The sequence below is a fragment of the Malania oleifera genome, chromosome 12 (assembly GCF_029873635.1).
Source record: "Malania oleifera isolate guangnan ecotype guangnan chromosome 12, ASM2987363v1, whole genome shotgun sequence".
Classification (NCBI taxonomy): Eukaryota; Viridiplantae; Streptophyta; class Magnoliopsida; order Santalales; family Ximeniaceae; genus Malania; species Malania oleifera.
The window spans coordinates 80,449,494-80,465,502 of NC_080428.1; the positions used below are offsets into that span (position 1 = coordinate 80,449,494).

Consider the following 16,009-nt stretch of genomic DNA (forward strand, 5'->3'; position numbering starts at 1 on the left):
TTGGTTTGTACTCTTCAATTTGGAAAGCTAAAGCTCCCTAAAAATCAAAGCTTTTATATGGACTGTGGTACTTGATAGAACTAATATTAATGATGTGATTCAAAAGAGAAGGCCTAATAAGGCCCTATCATCAGATGTTTGTGTCCTTTGTTTGAGTAGTGGAGAGACTTGCTCAAACTTGTTTCTTTGTCGCCCCTTTACCTGGGCTGTCTCGAATAAATTACTTGGTATATGTGGTGAAGACTGGATTTGTCCCTGCATGTTGAAGGCTTTTTGCTCTATCACATTTAAAGGTTTTGGAAAAGGGAAGGATAGGAAAGCCTTGTGGCATTGCACTATTATGGCTGTTATTTGGTGTGTTTGGTTGGAGAGAAATGCAGAATTTTCAAAGGGGTGGCCACAACTAATAATTTGGTTTGGAGTAGAGTGATTTATATTGCGTCTTTGTGGAATCTTCTAACAGCTGTTTTCGTCATGTTTCTCTGGGAGACCTGCAACGGGACTGGTTGGTTCTGCTTCATTAACTTGGCTTTCAGATTATGATGATCTCCTGATGTAATATTTTGATATTGTTGTAAAGGGAGGATTTCTTATGCCTCCTATTTTCCATTCTTTTCCTTTTTTTTTTTTTTCTTTTGTTGTACATTCTTATTTCTTCTAATATACTTCTTTGTTTGCAAAAAAAAAAAAATTGTATAAAAAAGGCACAACGGGGAGCGAGGTGCTAGGGGGTGACAGGAGAGGCACCTTCATGATGTGCACTAAGGCAATGTTAGGTGCAGTGAGACAATAGGCATAGAGAGGCACACTTCATGAATGTTGGCCATTTACACTTGATCTAGGCTAGGTCAAATGGGGACTTGAAGCTACAGTTCTTCACAAACTACGAATTTCTTCTCCAAAGATGTTCAGACGAGGTTTTTTCTTCTTCTCTCTTTCTTCTTGTTATCTTCTTTTCTTCTTCTGCTAGGTGAGCAAGCGTGTGAGTAATGACCTTCTACTCTCAGTCAGACTCCAAAGCAGCTATGCACCTAGCTTGAGACTTGAGTGTGAGGCTTCATTCACCTTTTTTTTTTTTCCTTTTTCCCTGTGTTAAAATCTCAATCCCGAGTATCTTTGTAAATAATATACAAATTAGGGAAGTGGGTAATTATGGGGGATTTGATATTATTTAGTAGGAAATTGTTTCCTTGTTTAGAATAGGTAATCGTATTATAAATTGGATTGTACGTATGAACAAAATAACGAAGAAAATATTTCAATCATTTCTTCTTTCATGGTATTAGAGCTAGGTTTTCTTAAACCTAGCTAAACGATGGCTAACAGCAGAGGCTCTACCTCCTCTGCAAACATCACCGGTGACTCAGAGGCTACGTCCAGTGGGGGTTCGAATGGGCTGGATAACACAGTCTTTCCACTCTCATTGGAAAAACTAAACGGAAAAAATTTCCGTGAATGGGCTCAATCCATGAAATTGGTGATTGAGGGAAAAGGGAAGCTTGGTTATCTTACCGGTGAACGGAGGAATCCAAACCCTTCCGACACTATAGCTTTGCAAAGATGGAGGTCTAAAAACTCCATGGTCACAGCTTGGCTCGTCAACTCGATGCAACCATCAATCGGAAAAATCTATTTGTTCTTGCCAACGGCGAAGGAAGTCTAGGAAGTCGTACGTGAGACATACTCCGATGTCGAAAGCCACTCACAAATCTTCGACATCAAGACCCGATTGTGGCAGATGAGGCAAGGTGAGAGAGGGGTTACCGAGTATTTCATGGAGATGACTCATCTCTGGCAAGAGCTCGATCTGAGCATCGACGAGGAGTGGGAGTGCTCCAATGACAGCACGCGATACCGAAGGAGGCTCGAAAACGAGAGGGTCTTCGAGTTTCTTGCTGGCTTGAATCGAGAGCTCGATGACATGAGGGGGCGGATCCTTGGCCGACGATCTCTCCCTTCAACCCGAGAAGTCTTCGCAGAGGTCAGGAGGGAAGAGAACAGGAGGCGTGTGATGCTGCGGCCTCAAAATGAACCCGCTAAGCTGGACCTCCCCGTTCCTGTACCCGCCCAAAAATTAGATGGGCACGTTGGGCCGGATGTCTCCGCTCTTGTATCAAAAGGCCCAGGGGGACCTAGTCAACAACCACAAAGAGGTAAATTATGGTGCGAACATTGCCGAAAAACAGGTCATTCAAAAAATACCTACTAGGAGATTCATGGAAAACCGGCAGATTGGAAACCAAGACAATACCAAAAAAATCGTGGGTACCAGGCCAGCACTGATGGATCAACTGAAAGATCGCAAGGAGAGAACAACAATACCCCGTCCAGCAGTGCATTCAGTCCTGAACAGTTGGATAAACTATATAAGATGATTTCATCAATGCAAACATCAGGTCAATCTTCCTCTGGTTCCTTGGCTCACCGAGGTAATTATCTGTCAGCTTTAAATTCCACATCTTATTACAAATCTCCATGGATAATTGATTCGGGTGCATCCAATCATATGACTGGGTCTTATCAATATTTTTCATCCTACTCACCATATGCCGGGAATTTGAGGGTAAAAATTGCAAATGGCTCTCTCTCACCAATTGTGGAAAAGGAAGTATTCGCATATCTGATTCCTCAACCTTACAATCGGTCTTACATGTCCCCAAGTTATCTTGTAATCTGTTATCTATCAGTCAGTTAACAAAAGACTCGAATTGTTCTGCTAAATTTGTTTCCTCTCATTGTGTTTTTCAGGACCTATCATCGGGGAAGACGATTGGCACTGCTAAAGCATATGAGAGACTCTACTACTTTGAGGAGGCAAGTTTGAGTGAACTATGTAATACTGCAATTTGTGATTCTGCATCTACTTCTAGAAATAGTAAACTTTTGTTATGGCATTCACAGATGGGTCATCCCAATTTTCAATATTTAAAACGTTTGTTTCCTTCTCTTTGTTCAAATAAAATGGCTTCTGAGTTTCAATGTGAAGTATGTGAGCTTGCTAAACATCGTCGTACTTCTTTTCCATTGTCCATATATAAACCATCTCGCCCATTTACTATGTTTCACAGTGATGTATGGGGTCCCTCACGTTCCCTAAATCGCACCAATACAAAATGGTTTGTGACCTTTATCGATGATCATACTCGTCTTTGTTGGGTCTACTTACTGAAAGACAAATCTGAAGTCCACTCCATTTTCATCAATTTTCATACCATGATTCATACACAGTTCCAGACTCATATTTAGATTCTACATACTGATAATGATACAGAATATTCTAATACCATCCTGGAAACTTATCTTCAAGATAATGGGATTGTTCATCAAAGTTCTTGTGTGGATACCCCTCAACAAAATGGGGTTGCTGAACGAAAAAATAGACATATACTTGAAGTAGCCCGGGCGTTAATGTTTACTACCCACATGAAACATTATTTTTGGGGCGATGTCATCTTAACAGCTACACATCTCATTAATCGAATGCCAAGTCGAGCACTTTCTTTTGTCACCCCTCTTCAGAAATTTCAAGAGCACTTTCCTACCTCTCGACTCCCTTCCAGTCTCCCACTGAAAATTTTTGGTTGTACTACTTTTGTTCATGTCCATGCACACCATCGCGATAAATTGGATCCTTGTGCCATTAAATTTGTCTTTCTTGGTTATTCACCTACCCAGAAAGGCTACAAATGCTATGATCCGGTCTCAAAACGACTGTTCGTTAGTCTTGATGTCACTTTCTTTGAAACTACTCCTTATTTCCCAAAGCCCTCTCTTCAGGCGGAGAAATGAAGTGAAGATCGGTTCTTTGATCTCTTTACTACTGAATTTGCGTCATTCTCCCCGGTTACTCCAGTTACTCCATTCCCTGACCCATCTATCGAGCCTCCCATTGCATTACTTCCCGACTTGCCAAACACAACTGAACACTTACCCTCAGGGGGAGATGCAGGAGATCAAAACAACGTAAACATACTGGTTTACTCAAGAAAGCCGAAAACAAAGGAGAGGGAGAATCTTATACCTGAGGCACCAAGAGCGTTGGAACCGGTGATGGCTCCGAATAACCATGAGCCCTTGCCTTATCCCGATCTGGTAATTGAGTCTTCCTCTGATAATCCTGCACCTAATGATATCAATTTACCTATTGTAATCAGAAAACAAACTAGGTCATGTACTCAATACCCTTGGTCGAAATACATGTCTTATAAAAGTTTGTCTACAGGATATCGTGCGTTTGTCTCTAACCTTAACAGGATGAAAATGCCAAAAAACATTCAGGAAGCTCTAGAAATACTAGAATGGAGAGAGGCAATCATGGAAGAAATGCGAGCCCTAGAAAAAAATGGAACTTGGAAGTTGACAGATCTACCAAAAGGGAAGAAGCCAGTGGGTTGTAAATGGGTCTTCACAGTGAAATATAAATTTGATGGAATAGTTGAAAGATATAAAGCCAGACTTGTTGCAAAAGGCTTTACACAGACTTACGGCATTGACTATATTGAGACATTTGCACCAGTGGCAAATTTAAATACAGTTCGGGTTCTCTTGTCCCTGGCAGCCAATTTAGATTGACCACTACAACAACTTGATATTAAAAATGCTTTCTTAAATAGAGAACTAGAATAGGAAGTTTACATGACTATACCACCAGGATTCAGTAGAACAAGTGAAGAAAACAGAGTGTGTAAACTAAAGAAATCGTTATATGGCCTCAAACAATCTCCTAGAGCGTGGTTCGACAGATTTGCAAAGGTACTAAAGAATCAAGGGTATCGACAAGGGCAATCAGACCATACACTATTCTTCCAACAGTTTGAAGGAGGTAAGAGAACAATTCTAATAGTGTATGTTGATGATATAATCCTTACTAGCGATGATACTGTAGAAATGGAGAGATTGAAGAAGGTTCTGGCTACTGAATTTGAAGTTAAAGACTTGGGACAGATGCGGTATTTTTTGGGCATGGAAGGAGCAAGAACGAAAAAGGGAATTAGTCTCTCAGTGAAAGTATGTTACCGACCTCCTAGTTAAAACTGGCATGCTAGGATGCAAACCCAGTGAAACCCCGATAGAAACAATAAAGAGGGTTGAAGATTGTGGAAAACCAGTAGAAAAGGAGAGGTATTAGAGATTGGTTGATAAGATCTACCTATCACATACTAGACCAAATATTGCATTTGCAGTCAGTGTAGTAAGTCAACACATGCATTCGCCAAAAGAAGTTCACTTAGATGTTGTATACAAGATTCTTAGATATCTCAAGGGATCCCCGAGAAGAGGACTCTTCTTTAAGAAATGTGAAAGCAAGGAAGTAGAGATCTTTACAGATGCAGATTGGTCAGGATCAGTGGAAGATAGAAGGTCCACCACAGGATATTGTACATTCGTCTGGGGAAACCTCGTAACTTGGAGAAGCAAAAAACAAAATGTGGTGGTTAGTAATAGTGCTGAAACTGAATTCAGCACAGTTGCTCAAGGGATATGTGAAGGATTGTGATTACGAAAACTATTGGAGGAATTACGGGTCCCGGTGAACTTTCCTATCAAACTCTACAGTGACAATAAGGCAGCTATCAACATCTCTCTTAATCCAGTTCAACATGACAGGACTAAACATGTGGAGGTAGACAGACACTTCATCAAAGAAAAAATTGAAGAAGGAATTATATGTATGACTTATGTACCAACCAAGGAACAAACTGCAGATATTCTCACTAAAAGGTTGGGATGCCAGAGCTTTAATGATCTTATTAGCAAGTTGGAGATGATTAATATTCATGATCCAACTTGAGGGGGAGTGTTAAAATCTCAATCCCGAGAGTCTTGGTAAATAATATACAAATTAGGGAAGTGGGTAATTATGGGGGATTTGATATTATTCAGTAGGAAATTGTTTCCTTGTTTAGAATAGGTAATCGTATTATAAATTAGATTGTACATATGAACAAAATAATGAAGAAAATATTTCAATCGTTTCTTCTTTCACCCTGATTCGTTGAAAATATGCATTTTCTAAAATCGTTGAATGTTTATGCATTTATTTTGCTTAGATGCCCACTATTTATTTGTTTTTTGTTACCTGCTGGAAGCCGCTTATTTCTGCTGTAATTTTCTGGAATTTACAGCATGAACATTGCCTATTTATGCTTATTTAGTTCGTTCTTGAGATTGGAATTTTGATGAACTTGCTTATATCTGGAACTGGTACTTGGTAATCATAATATCTATGTATTTACGTTTTCGTGTCAAATGTTTTGGTATTTTTAAAATTCAAATATTAATACTAAGGTGTTTATAGATCAAATATCCATCATATAGGGCATTGTACACAATTTTAACAAATATGCACATTGCCTTCACAAGGCATGTGCCTTCGCCTCGCACCTTGCACCTAGGCTCCAAGTACCCTTTGCACCTCAATGCACATTGCAGCTTTGACTACTATAACCTCAAAAAAGATGATATCAGCAATAATAGATTTCCTGCAAGTGAGGATCATAACATCTATGATCTTTGTGAGCCCTTGAGTACCCTATAAAGACATATTTAATAGCACAAGGAGAGAACTTGACCTGAGCAGTGGGTGGAACATGAAGACAACATGTACAAAGACATAAGGCACAACATAGAACATGGATATCCCTAGGTACACAATTGAAAGGAAATTGGTCCCCCTAGAACGCTAGAGGACATCATGTCAAGCAGAGAGTAGATTGTAAGAAGAGCACCAATGCAAAAAGTTTTAGGAACATGCACGTGGAGTACAGACCATGCTATGTCAAGTAAATGTCTAATTTTTCATTCAACTACTCCATTCTAAGGGGTATTATACATGATGTTTGATTACTAATCCCTTTGGCCAAACAAAAAGACTAATCTCATTTTGAACAAATTAAGTGCATTCTCAGATTGAAAATTTTGAATACCAATGCCAAATTGAGTTTTGATTTCCTAGCAGAACAGAGTAAATACATTCAAATTTCTGACTTTCTTTTAACAAATAGATCTAGATAATTCAAAAAACCATCCACAACGGACATATAATATTGATCACCAGTGACTCTACACGGACCCTAAAAATCTAAATGAATAAGAGAAAATAATAATTTACTACTAGACTCGATTCTAGATGAAAAATGTCCTAGTATGCATTCCCAACTGACATACAAAACACTCAAAACGAGAAACAGACTAGAACATGGGAAAAATTTGTAGTTTTTGAAGGGATAGATGACCCCATTAATCAAAAGAAACACCATGAAGAGAAATTGAGGAAGACCATTCCCCGATGGGGCGGCTGGGTGCATTTGAATTTTAAATAGTGGAATCACCCTCAACAGGCTTATTGGCCCCAAGTCAGTTTCCCGTGGAGATACCAAAAGCGATCAACAGCATCATTCTCCTTGTCACAAAGTGTGAAAATGCAAGATTGGCTACGACAAACTCCACGTCTTGATACACAACCTCTGCCATGAGTGCCTTCCAAACCCTGCCCTCATCCTCCAACACTTCCCTTGCTACAGTTGGAGTCGGTGCTAAAGGGAGACATGTCTTTGGTGATTTGTTGGATTCTAGTATATGCTTCAATCATACATGAAATGGATTCTGATTGCGGATAGATTGAAGCACATGACTCATCCCAAAAAAAAAAAAAAAAGGTAGCTGAAAACTCTATCCTTTGCCCCTTAATCATCTCAATATCAAAAGTAAGCTAGTTGCTAAATGTCAAGTGCCTTGCGCATACCCTTCACGGTGCTATAATACTTACTAATGGGCCTACCTTCTTGCTCATATTTGAGAACTTCTCATATGGGCAAAGGCACGGAATTTAATTTTGTCTTGTGAGAAATTTTCACAAAGATCATACCATATAGCGTCGGTTGCTCCATGAAACATCATGGTTCGTATCAATTCATGGCTCCATGCTATTCCACAACCACAAGAGCAATATGTCTCTCTTTCAACCAATCTTCATAATCCTTGGAGTTGGAGATAGTGGAGAATGCAACAAATAAGTGGACTTTCCTTTTGCGTTAATACACACATTCGCCGCACCACAATATGTAGTTGAAGGATCCAATAAATTTGATGGATGTAATTTAATAGTATCGGCCAAAGATGTCTCTATACAGGCTAACCACCCCCTATACACTACAGTGAGCACCCATTGTGAAAAAAGAATGAAATTTCTGTATTTCTTGAATTCTGAATCATGTACATCCTAATCTTACAATATATAATAGAATCAAATATTCTAAACAAGGAAACAATCTTGCTACAAAACAATATAAAATCTTCTACATTTACCCACTTTCCTAATTTACTCAATATTCCCAAGGATACTCGGGATTTCAACACTCCCCCTCAAGTTGGATCATAGATTCTCCAACTTGCTAATGAAATCATCAAAGTTCTGTCGTGCTAACCCTTTAGTAAAGATATCTGTGGTTTGTTCTTTGGTAGGTACATAAGTCATACAGATGGTTCCTTCTTCAACATTCTCTTTGATAAAATGTCGGTCCACTTCCACATGTTTAGTCCTGTCATGTTGAACTGGATTTAGAGAGATACTGATGGCCGCTTTGTTGTCACAATAGAGTTTGATAGGAAATTTCACCGGAATTTGTAGCTCTTCCAAGAGTTTCCGTACCCACAGTCCTTCACATATTCCTTGTGCAATTGCCCTGAATTCAGCTTCAGCACTACTTCGAGCCACTACATTTTGTTTTTTGCTTCTCCAAGTTACCAAATTTCCCCATACGAAGGTGCAATATCCGATGGTAGACCTTCTATCTTCCACTGATCCTGCCCAATCTGCATCTATAAAAATTTCTACTTCATTGCTTTTACATTTCTTGAAGAAGAGTCCTTTGCCCGGAGAGCCCTTGAGATACTTGAGGATCTTGTACACAGCATCTAGGTGAGTATTTTTTGGTGAATGCATGTGTTGGCTTACCACACTTACTGCAAATGCAATATCGAGTCTGATATGTGATAGGTAGATTAGCTTACCAACCAATCTCTAATACCTCTCTTTTCAACTGGTATTCCGCAGTCTTCGACCCTCTTTACTGCTTCAATCGAGGTTTCATTAGGTTCGCATCCAAGCATGCCAGTTTCGATTAGGAGATCAGTGATATACTTTCGCTGAGAGACACTGATACCCTTTTTTGATCTAGCAACTTCCATTCTTAAGAAATACCGCATTTGTCCCAAGTCTTTAACTTCAAACTCAGTAGCTAGGACTTTCTTTAATCTTTCCATCTCTACTGTATCATCCCCAGTTAAGATTATATCATCAACATACACTATCAGAATTGTTCTCTTACCACTTTCAGACTGTAGGAAGAACATAGTGTGATCTGATTGCCCTTGTCGATATCCTTGGTTCTTTATTACTTTTGCAAATCTGTCGAACCATGCTCTGAGAGATTGCTTGAGTCCATACAAGGACTTCTTGAATTTACATACTCTGTTTTCTTCACCCTTCTTACTGAAACCTAGTGGTATCGTCATGTAGACTTCTTCTAAGTCGCTATTTAGAAATGCATTCTTAATGTCGAGTTGCTGTAGTGGCCAATCTAAGCTAGCTGCTAAGGACAAGAAGACCCGAACTGTATTCAAGTTTGCCATTGGTGCAAATGTCTCCGTGTAGTCAATGTCATAAGTCTGTGTAAATCCTTTTGCAACGAGTCTGACTTTATATTGTTTAATTGTCCCATCAACTTTATATTTCACTGTGAAGACCCATTTACAACCAACTGGCTTTTTCCCTCTCGGAAAATTCATAACGTCCCAAGTTCCATTTTCCTCCAGGGCCCACATTTCCTCCATGACAGCCTCCCTGCATTTAGGAATTTCTAGGGCTTCCTGAACATTCTTTGGAATTTTCATCCTGTCAAGGTTAGAGGTAAAAACATGATATCCTGTAAACAAGCTTTTATAAGACATGTACTTAGACCAGGGATATTGAGTACATGACCTGGTTTGTTTTCTGACTGCAATGGGTAAATTGATGTCATCAGGTACAAGCTTATCAGAAGGGAGCTCACGACCATCTATTACCTGATTGGGATAGGGCGTGTACTCATGGTTGCTCGAAGCTATCACCGGTTCCAACGTTCTTGGTGCCTCAGGTATGAGATTCTCCCTGTTCTTTGTGTTCGACTTTCTTGAGTAAACAAGTATTTCTGTGTTATTTTGCTTTTTTGCATCCCTTCTAAGGTTAAGTGATCTTTTGTGCATGACAAGTCAGGAAATGATGCAATGGTAGACTCAATGTATGACACAGATTCATCAACAGAGAAATCAAAGAACCAATCTTCACTCCATTTCTCTCCCTAAAGAGGGGGCTTTGAGAAGTAAGGACTGGTTTCAAAGAACATGATAACAAGGCTAACAAACAACTTTTTCATGATAGGATCATAACATTTGTAGCCTTTCTGAGTAGGAGAGTAACCAATAAAAAACACTTAATGGCATGAGGTTCCAATTTATCCTGATTATGAGCATGAACATGAACAAATGCACTACATCTAAAGATTTTCAGAGAGAGATTGGAGTGGAGCCAAGTGTTGGGAAACCATTCCTGGAGTTTTTGGAGAGGAGTTGCAAAAGAAAGAACTCGACTAGGCATTCGATTAATGAGATATGTAGCTGTTAAAATGGCATCGCCCCAAAAATATTTTTCATATTTATAGTGAACATCAATGCCCAAGCTACTTCAAGAATATGCCTATTTTTACGTTCAACAACCCCATTTTGTTGAGGAGTATCCACACAGGAACTTTGATGAACAATTCCATTTTCTTGAAGATAATGTCCCAAGATATCATTGAAATATTCCGTACCATTATCAGTATGTAGAATTTGAATGTGAGTTTAGAATAGTGTTTGAATCATGAAGTGGAAACTAGAGAAAATGGAACGAACTTCTGTTTTATCTTTCAACAAGTAAACCCAACAAATACGAGTATGATCACCAATAAAAGTAACAAACCATCTCGTGTGGGTGCGATTAAGAGAGCGTGAGGGCCCCATAAATCACTGTGAATCATAATAAAGGGTCTGGATGGTTTGCATGTGGATTTAGGAAAAGAATTATGCTGATGTTTTGCAAGTTCACAAATCTCACATTGAAATTCAAAAGATGTTTTATTTGAAAAAATGGAAGGAAATAAACGTCTCAAATATTGAAAATTTGAATGACCCATCCTACAATGCCATAACAAAATTTTACTATCACTAGAAACATATGCAGAATCACAAGTAGCAGTTTTACATTATTCACTCACAATAGCCTCTTCAAAGTAATAGAGTCCCTCATACTCCTTAGCACTGCCAATCGTCTTCCCCGATGATAGGTCCTGAAAAACACAATGAGAGGGAAGAAATTTAACAGAACAATTGGAGTTTTTAGTTAATTGGCTAATGGATAGTAAGTTGCAAGATAAATTAGGAACATGAAGAACGGACTCTAGTGTGATGGAGTCAGAGAGTCGGATAGTTCTTTTGCTTGCGACAGATGAGAGTGATCCATCTGCAATTTTAACTTTCAAATTTCTAACACAAGGTGAATATGAAGAGAAAAGATGATAGGCATCGGTCATGTGGTCAGAAGCACCGGAATCAATAATCCAAGGAGTTTTGGATTTAGAGGTTATATTCAAGGCTTGCAAAAAATTATCTCTTTGGGCTAAAGAACCCGAAAAAACGTTTGTGGAAGACAAAGCCGTACAATAACTAAACGAGGTCTGATCCACTGAACTAGGTAGGCCTTGCCTCAACATTTTTCCATCAATAAAAGGCTCCCCTCCATAATTTTTAATTGCAGCATCATTTGCAATTATTGCCGCTTTATCCTGTGGGGATATATCCAGAGACTTCGTCGCCACCACCTCACTCTGCTTTAGCTTTCTCATTTCCATTACCTTCCTGTGAGAGTTTGAATGCATCCTACCAATACTGTTATTGTTGCTCGTTTCAAGGACCGACACCAGGCTCCATTGCTTTGGGAAGGCATGTTTGTTCAATAGCCATTCCAGCTCTTCTTCTACAACCTCAGGGAACGAACAGTTGCAATCATCGAGGTCTAGCTTGGTCAAGATAGAAATAGAAGAAGGTAGACTCGCTTTGGTTTTGTTGTCATCGTCCATGTCAAACAAGAAGTTCAGGAGGTCATCCACAAAATGGTCGCCGTTGCGCTTGTAGAAGGCGTTAAGCCGCTCGTTGCTGCCGTCCTCCATCTTCTTGAGATGGATCTCCAACTAGGAGTTTGTTGTCATCGATCGGATGAAGCTTATGTGAGCAACGAGGTCGTGATGCTTGCCAGAGCACTCAAGACACATGAAGACGCCATACGATACCGACACCCATTGCGGGTTCTTCTGCGAGCAATCGACGTAGGTCTTGTTCGTTGGCTGCGATTGGAGTTCTCAGAATTGCCGCAATGCCGCCATTGGACCTGATCCGAGAGACCCCATGATGGAGGTGGCTTCAGAGTCACCGTCGAAAGTTTCAGATGAGCACGACCCTCTGCTGTTGATGGCGCCGTCGGCCATTGCTAACTATGGTTTAGAAACCCTAACTCTAATACCATGAAAACAAAAAGAAATTTCTGTATTTCTTGAATTCTGAATCATGTACATCCTAATCTTACAATATATAATACAATCAAATATTCTAAACAAGGAAACAATCTCCCTACAGAACAATATACAATCTTCTACATTTACCCACTTTCCTAATTTACTCAATATTCCCAAGGATACTCATGATTTCAACACATTGTTATCAAGAATGAATGGCACATCAACTATGCAAAATTAGGCAACACGCACCAAGCACAAAGTAGCACAGTTAAAATCTTCAAAATCCATAACTTCAAAAGAAACTCTAACCACAAAATTGAAGTTACAATCCTATGAGGAATAATTTGACTAGGCAGAAGAAGGCTGACCATGACATGCACCGCAAGCACTTAATAAACAACATGGCCACAAAGAAGCTGCAGTGGCTGGTAAGCAACTAGAAGCAAGTGCACGTAGGATTTCATTGAACACCAATTGGAACCACCAGCCACCGATATAAGAACACAAGCAATCAATCACAAACAAACGTAGCATCAAATCAGCATCTTCATGGACAACCATCCAGTGAATAGCAGACCAGAAACAGTATACCAAAATCGGAGTAATTGATTTCACATGAGCAAAATGGCATGAACACACACCACGTCCTACCAACGGTGCTACACAGCCAAACCGAATTGAAAAGCATCCTTAAATGACAAAGCAACTAGAAAATCATATTTAAGAACGAATTAGGGGAAGACAAGAAAAACGAAAACAAAATGCCTAGAAACAACTAAAAGATAAATCATATTTAGAGTAGATTAACACTCATACCATGTTTAAAGTTATGGATGGAAGAGAGAAAAGGAGAAGAAAAGAAGAGAAGAACAGAAAAAGGAGGCAGCCAGTTTCCTAGAGCATACATATAGCTGCCCAAGGTCTACCCTCTTATATATTAATAATAATAAAAAAGAATTAAGGACAAAAGCACCCCCACTAACACAACCTAATTACTAAAATAATATATTCTCTTCTAACAATTACAGTTGGTCCTTCGGTGATATATATATACACACACACATACACACATATTTATAGTTGCAGCATATATCTAACAAGAGTTTTGTCCTGCTCTAGGCACAATATCAAGCAATTTCATACCTTTTTTAAGTACAAACAAAATGTTTGAAAAAAAATCATTATTGAAGAGAGATGCCCTACAAATGTGGTTTCTAGAAACGGGATCACTTGTATACAACTTCATTGAGCACCCCACCCAAAGCCTTATAAGTCCCTATCACTTGTTCATATCACTACTTTACATGTTTGAGAAAGATGTCTCGTTCCTGTCCAAATGTGTAACTATTTTGATAATGTTTGGTGTTATATCATACCCATGAATACAAGCCATTGTTCTCCTCAGTGGTGCAACTCAAGGATAGATGACACAAGTCTTTCACTATAATGATAAGAAGATCATTTGAAGCTTGTTCTACGAACCAACCAAGACAAAAAATTGATATTATTGACATCTCAAGTCACTCAACTTGAAGATACCATAAGCAAGGAAATGCATGTGTTTGAAGACATGAAATATCTTCAACAACATTCCTATTAATGAGTTTGTCATTCTTGATGTGCTCATTGATGCCAATTCTCAGTTCCAAGGCTTTGGCTACCCAAAGGAACATGGTTTCTTGCATCAGTCGAGCATTGGCTTTTAAAGAGTCCAAGTTCATTGTTTCTTAATTTTGATCCTTCAACATTTCAAAATTTGAGGCCGAATTTTTTCCCAACGAAGGACAAGAAGCCAGACCATAGGTTGACCCTTGTTGGAGACTAATTCAAAAGAATTGAATCAAGGAATTGTTGTATTTAGTTATAAGTTTATTATGTGTGATTAATTTGGTTTAATTAGTGGTAGGGTAAGGGAGTTTGGGAGTTTTTTAGTAATAGATGTTTTTAGGGGTCTATTTATAGTTTCATGTATCTTTAGGGTTTTATGTGTATTCAAGTAGATTAGGCTTTCTTATAAACAGAGTGTAAAGGCAATTTTAGATTTAGTTTTTGATGAGTTGAGAACTTTAACTTGAGTTCCCCCCCCCCCCACCACCCAACTACAATTCCTTTTTCCTCCTCTCTTCTTCCTTCCCCTTCTCTCCTCTATCTCTCCCAAATTTTCTACCAGTTGTAATTTGCTGATTTTGTTCTGCATCATAAACATCAAATGATGGGTTGTATCACTGGTTTAGAAAGTACTAATGGGATTGTTTAATACTTTTACAAATAGAGTACTCATTTGGGCTCACAATGGCTGCTTATAGAGATGATCTTGGCAATCAGTTGGCTGGATCATTCAAATACTTTAGGCCTGTAGAACAGGGTCAGGTTAGATTTTATAGGCCCCTATTCTTAAAGTGCCAAGCCAGGCTAGGACCATGGTAACTTACGCTCATCCCACAATCAAAATTAGTGTTATTTTAAAAATATTTTTGTAAATTTGATGTACTTCTGTCTAAATAATGGCCAGGCTTGGACTATTGGGGTACTTTCAGTTTGCAGAATGTCTACAAAAGAATGTGTGTTGTATTATGAATTCCTAACATGGAGTAGACAAAGAATAATTATTCCCAAATTTCACCATTGAAATATATGTTTCTATCTTATCCCATGTTGGATGGGATAACACAAGATTTTACATGTTAACTTCTTTTCTAAATAATGATCTTTATGCAATTTTCATTATATTTTCATCGTACTCCATTATATTTCTAGGAATGTCTTCTATGAACAAAATATAACCTTAGAGAGGCATAGGTTACGTGGGGCTTGACTACCATGCATAATAAAACTGATACCTGTCTCTGCAACAATTCAAGTCGGAGCTTCTCTGTGTTTGCCAACTCATATTCTCCATTCTCTAGATGCCTCTGATCAGGCCTCAGCCTTGAGTCAGTTGGAGGCAATTTCTCTGTTAAGCCTGGTGTCAACTCATTTAATGATATTGCAAAAGGTGTGAGGTTGTATCTTGTCTTGGTAGAAGTTGTTTTATCCCTTTCCCACAACAAAACAGCTTCTGTCATTGGATCAAAACCCTTGGGCATTGTAGCTGGATCTCCCAGTACATAGTACATTGCCTCATCCCACTTCCCCATCAACATTGCCACCTTCTCTCCAGTTCTGTTGTCTTGTATAAAGCCATGAACCTGCAAATATTTATACATAATAATGTTCATAAATTTTTAAGTAACACGGGATAGGGGGGAAATAAATAATCAGTACTCTCTATTTTCCTCCTAGTGAAATATCCCGAGTTGTCATAAAAAGCATATGGAATTTCAGTCATCAAAATGATCAATTGAACTCAAGTACACTTTAGACTTCACAATCCTATGTCAGGACAGTTGTCCTGAAATTTGTTTATTTGTTACCCATGA

The 16,009-nt window shown here is 38.8% G+C and overlaps 1 protein-coding gene across 2 annotated transcripts in view; it reads right to left on the reverse strand.

The window, feature by feature from the left end:
• LOC131144653 (oxysterol-binding protein-related protein 1D) overlaps positions 1-16,009 on the reverse strand; it is a 45,230-nt gene that overhangs the window by 5,136 nt on the left and 24,085 nt on the right. For both annotated transcript variants that reach the window (XM_058093427.1, XM_058093426.1), the window contains one exon: positions 15,431-15,778. In XM_058093427.1, coding sequence (XP_057949410.1) covers positions 15,431-15,778 — 348 coding nt within the window. The remainder of the gene's footprint in view (positions 1-15,430; positions 15,779-16,009) is intronic.